This window comes from Oryzias melastigma, linkage group LG14 (assembly GCF_002922805.2).
Source record: "Oryzias melastigma strain HK-1 linkage group LG14, ASM292280v2, whole genome shotgun sequence".
NCBI classification, from domain to species: domain Eukaryota; kingdom Metazoa; phylum Chordata; class Actinopteri; order Beloniformes; family Adrianichthyidae; genus Oryzias; species Oryzias melastigma.
The window spans coordinates 7,749,633-7,761,844 of NC_050525.1; the positions used below are offsets into that span (position 1 = coordinate 7,749,633).

The 12,212-nt window shown below is 38.4% G+C and overlaps 1 protein-coding gene across 2 annotated transcripts in view; it reads left to right on the forward strand.

Moving 5' to 3' along the window:
- The window catches only part of opcml (opioid binding protein/cell adhesion molecule-like), a 163,492-nt gene that overhangs the window by 142,860 nt on the left and 8,420 nt on the right, over positions 1–12,212 (forward strand). For both annotated transcript variants that reach the window (XM_024261690.2, XM_024261689.2), the window contains 2 exons: positions 8,294–8,431; positions 8,723–8,843. In XM_024261690.2, the coding sequence (XP_024117458.1) occupies positions 8,294–8,431; positions 8,723–8,843 (259 nt within the window). The remainder of the gene's footprint in view (positions 1–8,293; positions 8,432–8,722; positions 8,844–12,212) is intronic.

Sequence of the window (12,212 nt, forward strand, 5' to 3'; positions counted from 1 at the left end):
TAGCGATGGAAAGCACTTGTCGAGTCACAACCTGAAAATGCATGAATTCCAATAAGAGCTGAACATGAACTGTTGCCAAGAGCTGAAGTCACCTTGGATAAATCTATTATCATTTTTCTGTTGGCAGCTACTGTGTGGAAATAGAACCTCCAGGGCAGATCTTTCTCCAGACTTAAAGCGATGACTGCCACATAAGTATCAGGGCTTTTAATGACCACAGTGCCATGTTACCGTGCAGCATGTAGAAACATTCTGCTGTAGCATTTCTCATGATCACATTTGAGAGCTTTACCCTCATTAATGGTCAGCTACCCTTCTCTTACAGCAGGGGTCCACAAAGTTTTCTTGTGAAAGTTATTGTAAGAATAACTTTTTTTTTTTTCTTATGTGGGGCTGGAGTCAATTTATAGACTAGCGGGAAAAGTGCAACAAGAGCCGGGTGCATCTAGATGTAAACATTTGTGGTTTTCCAGAAAGTCACACATAGCCAAATATGTTTAACTCTTTCATGGATCTTCATAGGAAAAAAGTCAGGAAATAAATAATCGTCATTTTAATGACATAAACAACCTATTTATGAAATTAAAAAAACAACAAAATAACTATCTTTGTGAAAAAAATTCAGATAAAAAATAATACTAATAGTACGTTTTATTTCTATAGCACCTTTCACAGACAGACATCACAAGGTGCTTCACAAGTTAAAAGACAGAAAACTTAAAAGGTTATAAACCTAAAACTTCACAAGCTAAAAAGCACAAAATAAAAGAAAATGTAGAATATAAAACAATCACCTAAAGCCTAAATAAAAACAGTTTCAGTCAAAATGCTTATCAAAATAAAATGTTTTTAGTTGGCTTTTAAAAGAGTTTAGGGTCCAGGGAACGGAGGGAGAATGGGAGCTCATTCCATACTTCTTTTTAAAAATATAACCAATAAATAGGCTGTCCTCCCAAAGTTCCTTTGAGACTTTAGAGGGCTGCAGCTCCCCACACATCTCCCAGTTTGTGCTAACTTTATGAACAGAAATGTTAAGAAAAGTTAGAAATCATGGAGGGGTTTTTCTCATTTTCATGTGCATGTTCACTGTGAGAGACATAATCTAAAATAAATCACATTCCATCATCTTTTAAATCATTTATGCATAGCCTATGCTACCGCTGCAAATAAGTGTTGGAATCCCTGAAAAAAAAAAAAAAAAAAAAAAAAAAAAAATCGATGTTTACATGTGGTAGCATTTGTTTGTGATTCCACAAGTCAAATGTTTCTTGTAGTTTTTCTCCCTTTTTGCACAAACTGCAGGAGGGATTTTGGCCATCTCCTCCCCACAGATCTTCTCTAGATCAGTCAGGTTTTTGGGTGATATTTGAATTCAGCTGAAAGCATATCTTACATTACTCTCAGAGTATGTCTTGGTGTTTCTGTACGCGGCACACGGCTGTGTTCTTTGCAGAACTAACCACTGAACTAACCACAGAACTTCCAGAACGCCACAACTATCAGTCATGTAAGCCATAACGCCAGATGAAATGTATATCATAAATGAATGGGGTACATGGAGGCCTGATTCCGTCAGACGTTTAACTGAGTTAAGGTATGTCAACATGCTATGTTACTAATAAGTAGTGCTTCCACAAACGATTATTTTAATAGTCGACTAATCACCGATAATTTTTACTGATTAGTTGACTAATCAGGTCATGCGCAAACTGGATGTAAAGCACACATCTTAACCATCATTAGCTTTAAAACTGAAAAAATCCTAAATTAGCCAAAATAGCTAACATGTAGCTGAAATATTAGCCAAACTCCAAATTAGCCTAAAAAAAGAACAAATCCTAAATTAGCTAAAACAACTAGCATATGGCTGAAATATTAGCTAAACTCTAAAATAGCCTAATAATCCTAAATAAATGTCAAAATAGTCCAAAAATCTAACAGAATGTCATTATCATTTTTAACTTTACTACACTCTGACTCCATATAATAAAAAGTAACAACTAATCGACTATTAAATTAGTCGTCGACTAATTTAATAGTAAATTAGTCGACTAATCGTGGCAGCCCTACTAATGAGTAGCTTGTAGACGATTTTTTTTTTAATTGTTCATTAGTGTTTCTGCTGTTTCACTCTGAACTGAATGTTTTTGTTTTCTGTTTTTTTTTTTCCCTAATAGTTTGAAATTGAAAAAGTCACTCCTGGGGCCCGTTTCAAGAAGCAGGTTTTGTTGGAACTCTGAGTTCGTGAACTCCAAATTCGGCAAAACTCTGAGTTTTCGGTTCCAGAAAGAGAGATAACTCAAACCCGGGAAAGTGGGCGAAACCAAGCCCGTTCCAAGAAGCAGGTTAAGCTGAACCCAGAATCAATCACTATGGTAACTGAGTCTGTGAACGAAACCTGGTCGGTAGCAGGTTTTCTTCAGGAAACTTAGAGTTCTCTGCGGTCTCCGCCCCTTTTTAAAGTGAAAGATGTTCAAATATGAGTTCTTCATTAACATTTAGAGAACATTCACATTAGAGACGTCAAGTTTCCACCACGTAGAAACCAAAATGACATGTTCATTCATAGAGGATCATGTAGAGAGGAGGCTGATTAATCCAGAGGAAATGTTATTTACGTCGGTAGAGGATTTGGAGGACACGAGTCGACTGACTGCAGTTTCCCAATTCATTTTTATTTCAGCGATATTATAAATAGTGAGTTTTTACAGGGACTCGCTATTAAAAAATACTGTTTTCTTTTCCTTATTTCAGACCCTCAACAATAGAAATTATGGGATGTCAAACACCGAGAAAATATTTCAAATCATCTACCATCCTTTGCTTGTGTTGAACATTAGCTCGGTTGTCAGCAACACTGCTTCTCACTGCGGAGTATGCGAGTTCGATTCCCGGCTGCGGAAATTATTTTTATGCTTAAAAAAAGAATTCGGCGAATATTTTTTAAGTCATGAGAATTAAAATTAAATAAATGCTTTTTTAACATATGCCAGGCAGCTACAGTTTCTTTTTAACGTGCAGTGATATCCGTGTGTGTAGGGGGAGGTGGGGGGTGTGTGTGTGGGGGGTTTACCAAAACTGGTCATACATGCGATTACGGGGATTACTGGTTAAATTAGTAACAGATCAAAAACCATTCCTTAACGAGTGACAAAATAACCTTCCTGACATTATTTATTCATTATTAGAAATGATTCAAATAACTGCAGATATTTTCTCTCTGTTCTACCGCTGCAGCTGTGTTGCTTTTCTTGCAGTAAATGTTCTCCTATAGTCGCATATGCTTGAAGGAACTTATCAATTTCCGCCACCGGAAGTAGTCAACTCAGCTGTTTGTCCCCGTTGCCATGGTGAATCGTGCTGTCTTTGCTCCATTGATTGGGGCTTTTTATGGTCGCGACGCTCACACCTGATTCTGGTTCTAACAACTTCAAGTTGATTGAATCAAACATTTTCAGCTGTTCTGGAACCGAAAACCCTGAGTTTAGGAATTTTTAGTCCAGTGACTCTAAGTTCAGGTTCGAACTCTAAATTTGTTGAACCTGCTTCTTGAAACGGGCCCCTGGTGGTTTAAAAATAAAGATTGGAAGAGTGTTATGCTAAGAAAACTCCATAAAGTCACTTTTTTAGTTGTATTTTTAATCTTTTACTGCACCACAATTTCACAAAAGTTTAAATGAAAACACCTCCAAATGAGGCCTTTCCAAGCATTTATTAGTTTAGATTATAACTAGGACAATTAGATTAATAATTACAGTTTTCCCCGATGTGTCTGCGTTTCTTTATTTGTGGTTTCTTATTTTAGTCACAACTCTTACGATTCGCCACAAAAACTCAGACAACTGAAGATGTTTGTGTGAATTTTTTGTGTCCAAAGGAGGTGCTGCAGTGCTGCCATGCATCTCCTCATGTCGCCTACCTCACCCTCCTCTCTCCATTCCCCTTCATGGAGAAATGGCATCAGCTGACAGAAAAAAAGAATCCTGATATGCTGAAGAAGAGAAGTGTGGAGGATAATAATCAGCCAGAACCTTAATTATTTGATGAAGGAATAAACACACTTCTGACACTCCTTATCTGCATCATAAAGTGTCTTGTTATGAATTTAAAAACAAAAAAAAAACTGTATGTTGAGCAATACTCCAAATTTAAGTAAATGTTTTACAAAGCATGATCAGAAGTGTTTTTGAGGAGTATGGATTGGTATCAGACACGGGTGAGGAACGGGTGACAGGGGAGTTCTCCGTATTCACGGATGTCCTCTGTCCCTTACCCCCGCGAATAAGGGGGGGGATTACTCTACAGGTTATAATTAATTGAAAAAAAAATAAATCTCATGACAGAACAAATTTATAAAGTGAAATATCTGAACACACTATGATTTTTTTTTTTATTTTATCTCTTAACTCTCATACTCTCTTATGGGGTCCAGATGACCCCACCCTTATATTGATCTGTGATCCTTCCCATGACAACAGTGAAAAAAAGTGGACAGGATTTTATGTCTGCCACAGACACCAGGGAAGATAAATCATTGAAAAAAAAAAAATTCTGTGCGCTGTCTTCCCAGCCAACGAGGCCAAGTGGGCCCCATATGGTTTAAAAGTGGGCAGAAAATGGCTGGAAAGGGCTATGGTGCAATTGCCAAGCAGTTTGGTGAAAAAAGATTCACTCTTGGAGTAATTATTAGAAAATGGAAGAAGCTAAACATGACTGTCAATCTCCCTCGGACTGGAGCTCCATGAAGGATCTCACCTTATGGGATCTCAATGATCCTAAGATGAAGAATCATTCCTGAACTACAGGAGGCCTGAAAACTACAGTGACCTGAAAAGAGCTGGGATCACTGTTTCCTGTTGGTAAAATCCAGCAGACTGTCACTTATATTCATAGGGATGCTTGGGAGTCAGAGGGGAAGCTCAGAGCCTAAACTATGATTAGCAGGAGCAACATGAGTGTGTCACAAACATAGTGCTTTTTTATCCAAAACACTTTTAAAAAGAACATTTTTTATATATATTTTTTTAAAAATATATATTTTAGCTCACAAAAGATAACAACACCACCTTAAACTAAAACCTTTTTATAGAATGTGTAGACTCTACATTGCTTATATCAGGGTTCTCGTGGTTTTAGTAAAAAGTATGATATTTCATTCATGCCTTTTTACTTCTGTCAGTAGACAGAATCAGATTGTTTTTGTTTCAGCTCAATTGAACTTCCTGTATTCTACTTTCTTGTTCCAAGGGAGCAAAAACATGACAGAACTGCTTGATAAACCCAAGCTGTCTGTACTCTGAAGCATACGCTCTGTGATTAGTCTTTGGAGCTTTCCCACACCGTCCTACATTAAATAAGGAACCTTTTCTTGCATTATGCTTTACTTTTTTTGCGTATTACAGAGCCAGTCGCACACCTGATGAAGCTTGAATGAAAAAGACATAAGCGACATTCCCAGTTGTCTTCATGTTTCGTTTCAACTCACAACCCAAGTTCTGTCATCGCACTGACTGGGTTTAGTGCCACAAGGGGGCCACAGACTTCTTTTGCATGAGTGCTTTACTGGTGCAGCGTTATTAATTATCACCAGGCAGAATACACAAGCTCATACAACACAGATGTGGTAATTTCACACTCCACTGTCACACAGAATTTGTTGAGATCTAGCACTGAGCCTGCACTGTATGGCTCTAATATTTCTGGCCATTTTTGTTGGACCACTTATGTTAGGTTGGGCTTGGTTGGCTGTAAGCTAGTAGGAGAGCAGATAAATGATGGTAGGGGCGGCCTAAGTCTGTGTCAACAGTCCCGCCCACAACATACAGGCAAATTTCTAATGACATAATTAAAAAATTATAATTAAAGTTGCATTTCAATCATCTTTAAATCTATTTTTCTATGGACCTACAGCGGATGGGGCCAACTGTTTAATGGGTCCATTTTACAATGGAATTACTAAAAATACCGGATTGAACTGGATCGTACTGAACTGCTAAGTGGAAACGAAGCCCATCTCCTAAAAAAGAAGTCCACAAGAGAAACATCCATTGACCCCCTCTCTGTTTGACACTGGAGTCACTTGCTATGAGGTTGCAACCACATCCACACATCCACACATCCACATCCGAGAATTTTAACTCACAACCTTTCAACCTCAGGGCTTCAAAATTGTTTATCTTTTATGATTTCACTAATAAACAGCAAAATAATTGGCACCATCTACTAACTGCTTCACTTTTTTACCTAATGAAGTTATTAATAATGACAACAATAAATTAAAAGGTTGAACATTTTATTCTTGCATGCAGCAAACTGATAACCTTCCCTCTCACGCTTATCCAGCCAGCTGCAGCTAATGGTTTATAAAACTAATGATATGCTAATATGAAGATATTGTTGGACTGGCATTTCTGCTGATTAAACTTAGTGTGCTACAATATTTCTCACCCTTTTAAGAAGAATTTAAGACTTTTCTTTCATAAGAGCATGATTTTACATCACGTTCTTACTCCCGTCGTTACATATTGACTGACGTTTGGTTAAGGATCCCTCTGCATCACTTTTGATGTATTGGGTGTCCCCAAGTCATCATTTTTTAATGTACTGGCTGTTCCCATTAAATCACGGGTCCCCAACCTCTGGGCTGCGAACCAGAACCGGTCCAGTACTGTGAGGCGTAGCGAATCGGTGCCCAAACCAGTACCCTAACCTGACACCGGACTAGATGCTGTATGGGACCTGAACCGGTACCAGACCTGGTACTGGGCGCAGTACCGGATCAGAACCAGTACTGGTTCAAGGTTAGGGTACCGGTACCAGTGCACATCCAATACTTATATATAGCTCCCGAGGGTTGTGGACCTTTAATTTTACAAACAACCAGCTTGTCAAAAAACGACCAGTTAGGGACTCTCAGAAATGTCAAAAAGTGAGGCGGAAGGGGCCTTAGCCAAACGTCAGTATGTGTTGGCCTTTGACACTGCTTCTGGTTTCTACTCAGTTTAATAGCTGTATTTTTGGCATGCAGGAGCACTGTGTGAGCTAGTGTCCTGCCTAAGGGCTCTTAGACACTTGTGGGCAGAGAGCAGTAATCAAATCTTTCATTCTGTGATTATAATTCCAACACTTTTCCTATGTCTTGTCATGTGCAAATCCAGTCATATTAGCTAATATTCCACCTTGTAAAATATTTCTCACAGTAATAATTATTTATTTACAATGTCTATATAAAACAACACAAAGGTTAGTAATATGTCACTTCCTAACAGTGATTGTTAATCTCTTCTACAACTGTCAGAATGATAGTGCCTAAAAGATGCCAAAAGGTGCCTAAGAGATGCTTCAGTCCTACAAGTACCTTTGGATTGACCACCTTAACAAGAAAAGCTAGTCCAGGCTGTACTTTCTATATAGGCTACGCTCATGTTTAATCAGTTTGTGGTGGAGAGTGCCTCCCCTCTATGCTGCTGTGTGCTGGTGCAGAACCAGTAAGAACATTTCCCAGCTGAACAAATTAATCCATATTGTGAGTTCTGTGATTGGACTGAAGATGGCCCCCATGGAGGACGTGGTAGAGGGCTGTTCAACTTCAGGGCCATTGTAACCAATCACACCCCCTTGTACGATCCCTCATCCTATAAGACAGTACAACTCTTTGACTGTGCATCAACAGAAAACCTCTTTGAATTATTTTTTTATGGTTGTATTGTATTTTTAATTAATAGACTTTAATCTTTTAATTTGCTATGGTTTAATTTTTTATTGTTTATTTTTGGATGTGCTTTTGTGGTTGTAAATGCAAACAGTTGACCGCTTTTGAATTTCCTTCAGGTTTAATACATCTTCTTTTCTTTTAATTTTTTTCTCTCTTTAAATTCCTCCTATAAAAATGATGAGAAATTGGTTGTCTATTATTAGATTCATTTAGCCTTTTCAAAATCCAATATATACAATGTATTTGCTTAGAATTTCAGTCGATCGTCAAAATCAACATTTCTATTAAACTTTAATAACTAATGGCAAATTAAATACATTTAAACAGAAGATTCTTTTGCCTGACAAGTGCAAGAATTTTCAATAATTCATCAAACTAACTTGCGGCCAAAACTAAACTTTAATCCTAACTATAATTTAACCTAATCAGGTCAAACTATTTCATTTGCAACAATTTGGTTTATTTCATAATTAGTTTTCATCAAGTCAAAATCGTGGTGAAAATGGAAAGAAAGTATTTAATTTCCCTCGAGTTTCTGACACTTTAATTAATAAACGCTTTTATGTTTCCTCTTCACAGGGATCTATACATTCGTAGCTGAAGGGGAACATCTGGAGTTGACAGCAGTCACCAAGGAGCAGTCGGGATCATATGAATGCATCGCCTCTAATGACATCTCAGACCCTGATATCAGGACAGTGCAACTCACAGTCAACTGTAAGAGCCAAGCCAAGACATTACAATCACTGATCAAACTATATTCCTTTAGGGCTTTGTTTGAAATCTACCAGGCTTTGCTATTACTCTGAGATAGGAACATGTTTTAAAAAGCTGTATATAAGTATTGTAATTCCTCTTTTGTGTGTATATAGATATGTATAAAACCCTCTGAATCCATCTGTTTTAAGATTACTTATTGATGACATACTTTCAGTTCTCATTTTAAGACCAAATAATAACATAATCCCAATAATGCTGTTGTAACATTTGTCTTACTTTGACTTGTAGATCCTCCGTTCATTTCAAAAGCAAGAAGCACAGGTACTTCACTTGGACAGAAAGGAGTCTTGCAGTGTGAAGCCTCGGCGGTCCCGAGAGCAGATTTTGAGTGGTACAAAGAAGACCGCAGGCAAGTTTGTTTATTTTTCTTCATTTTTATGACTGTAGTCTGCACACAAACACATGCTTTTTGCTGTAGGTTGTGAATTTAAGGTATTCTAAATAAAACAAGCCAAACAGTATTTTCTCATTAATCTTGTCTGTTGGGGAGTAACGATACATGTTTCTGCTTAACAATAAGACCTTGATGTTAGCGTAGAAAGAGGAAAGCACTTTCAGTTTTCACTCCTACAAAATGATTCATATAAACGTTGTTTCCACTGTAGTAATGTCATGTGAGTAAGTACTAGTGGGGCTGCACCGTAGTGTGGTTAGCACTCTCACCTCTCACTAGGAGGCGAGTCCATAGCTGCATCTTTCTATGAGGAGTTAGAATGTTATCCACATGCATACATCGGTTTTGTACTTTGGGTTTCCCAAAAATATGTTCTATAGATTAAACTTTTTTTTTCTCAAATAAAATTCTACCTTAAGTATGTGTGGTTTTATGTTTCTGTGTTCCTTTGTGATGGACTTATGAAGAATTCGGGTTGTACAACATTGACTGGGATAGGCTCCAACATTCCCATGAAATGGGATGGATTAAGGATTAAGCAGGTTTTGAAAATGGATGGAATGATATAACTTCTTATCTCTCTTAAACAAAGTGGTCCCCCAAAAAGGTTGCTTAATGAAAGCACAGGGTTGATATAAACCATTCTCTATTCAGTTTCTGCAGAGTTAAAATAATAATACAGTTTATTTATAAGGAGCCTTTCTCTGAACCAGTGCATAGAAATCAGGACGAGTAGGCTAGTTTGAAAATATGTGTTTCGAAGCTGGAGATGAAGTGAGGAAGTGAGTCCATAATCCGGAGAGGGGTTCAAGAGTTGTAGGACAGAGTGACTTAATGCCCTGGTCCCCATAGTGATAAGACAGGTGGTGGGGATAACAACTTGAAGGGAGGAAGAACGTGAGGGAGCAAGCAGGAGTGGCGACTTGAAGGAGACTTGAAACATGTGGAGTGAATGACTTGGTTGAACAGAAGGAGGATTTTGTTGGTGATCTAGTAGGTGATGGGTTGCCAGTGAAGTTGCTTGAGTATGGGTGTGATGGAAGGAGAAGGTCTGAGTGATGATGCGAGAAGCAGAGTTTAGGACCAGTGGAAGTTTGCAGAGTTTTTTGTGGGAGTCAAAGCAGAAGGAAGTTACAAGAATGCCGGCAAGAAGGGACCAGTATGGTAGTAGAATGAGGGTTGAGGGAAAATGGAGATGGTGGATGTTCCAAAGGTGGAAGTAGGCTTTTTGAGTGAAGGGGAGAGTGCTGTCCAGGATCAAACACAACTTTTTGAATAGAAGTTGTTTGATTTCAACCAATCCCTCCATCATGTTTTTAAACCTGCTTAATCTCTTGTGGAAGTCAGAGGGTGCTGGAACCTGTACCAGCCACTGAAGGTCAAAGGCAGTTCTCTGTTCTATCCCAGAAAGATAACTACACACTCATACTCACACTTGAACCCCTGTGCTATCCTATGGGGTCCAGATGACCCTTACATTGACGTGTTCTAAATCCTATGACAAATTTGGATGAAGGTGAACAGGACTTCACGTTTGCCACGGACACCAGTGAATATCAAAAATCATTGAAAAAAAAAAGTTGTCCAGATGACCCCACTCCAACGTCAACATACCTAGGATCGCACAAGGGTTACGAACATTAAGAGTCACCAATCAGCCTTTGAAGCAGGCTTTTGAACAGTGGGAGGAAGCAGGAGATATCCATGCATGCACAAGAACATGCAAACTCCACTCAGAAAGGACTGAGCTGGGATGTGACCGTCGCATTTAGGATGAATCCGAATTCTTCCCCTGTCCCTTCAGCTTCTCCTACCAATACATGTAGCCCTCTAAACATAGAGTTATGGAAAAATAGTGTCTTCAAATTCAGATGTCACTCCCACGTGATGACGTCATCAAAAGTCACTGGTCAGTTACGTTAGCACGGAGTACACATAACAACGGTTTCATAACTTTAAAAATGTCATGCTACAACAAAAATTCATTACCGTATTTTCCGGACTATAAGTCGCGCTTTTTTCATAGATTTTCCAAGGGTGCGACTTATACTCAGGAGTGACTTATATGTGATTTTGTTAGACATAAATAGGCTCATATTTTTGTTATTTTCCCCACTTAAACCGGTTACCTTTTGGTGGTTGTTTCCCAATAACAACCACTAGAGGGCACTGTAGGTTTGTGTATCAGTATCTACTGCGGTCAGCTGACAGAAACACAGAAGAATAAGTTCTGTTCAAAACAAACGTTCCTGATAATCTAATCATTTTCCTCATGGATGTTATGATGTTTTTCTCATTTGCATCAAGACATTATTATTATTGTTTTTATTTCTCTCTTCCTGGGCGAATGCGGGACAACAAGCCATCAAACTGGGTTATAAACAGACAGAAGAGCAGCTAAAAACTGTCATTTAGATGCAGCTCCTGCAGGCTAGAAGGTAACGATCGCCGTAAGAAAAAGATAAAAAACTGCTGTCCTAAACCCAGAATGGAGAGATGATTATAGATGCTTTTGTGTTCTTTAAAATAAATAACTTAACCTCTCAACATCATCCGTATCTTCTGTGTATTTTAAACGAGATAGACAGCCAAAGCCTCCATCATGCAGCGATGAGGCTAAAAACTTCAGACAGCTTCTCCAATGGGAGTGTCTCGTTTATGAACACATTTTCGGACAAACATTGAGCATTAAATTAGACGCACATCAAAAGATTCAGCGGACTCGAATTTGACGTATGAATCGCATTTGATGTCAAATACAACGTTATGTCGGGCTTGTTGAATTTGTTCATAAATGTTGGACTATTCTCTTAAAAGTGCGACTTATACTCCGGAGCGACTTATATATGTTTTTTCCTTCTTCATTATGCATTTTTTGGCTACTGCGACTTATACTCCGGTGCGACTTATAGTCCGGAAAATACGGTACTTACATTTAAATGTAAACATCTGTGGTCCAGAAAAAACCCACGTGTAGAAAAGCGGTTCTCCTCCGCGACACAGCCCGACATGGAATACCCTATGTATCCCTCCGCGGTGAGAGTTAGCCCTTAAAAGAAACTATTTTGTACAATCTTTCCACTTCAAATCCCCCTACAATTGGAGAGGTAGGGAAAAGCCATATAGGAGTTGATGAGTTTACATACAAAATGAAGATTTTTTTTATATTTTTACATTAGGCTAAATGAAGGTTTTTTGGAATACTTTTATAGTACGGTTCACTTTTCTACTTTGCTATAAACACATGGAGGAATCTATTGTTACATCAATCCACATGGGGCTGTAGACCAGTGGTCCCCAACCTTTTTGGGGCTGTGGACCGGT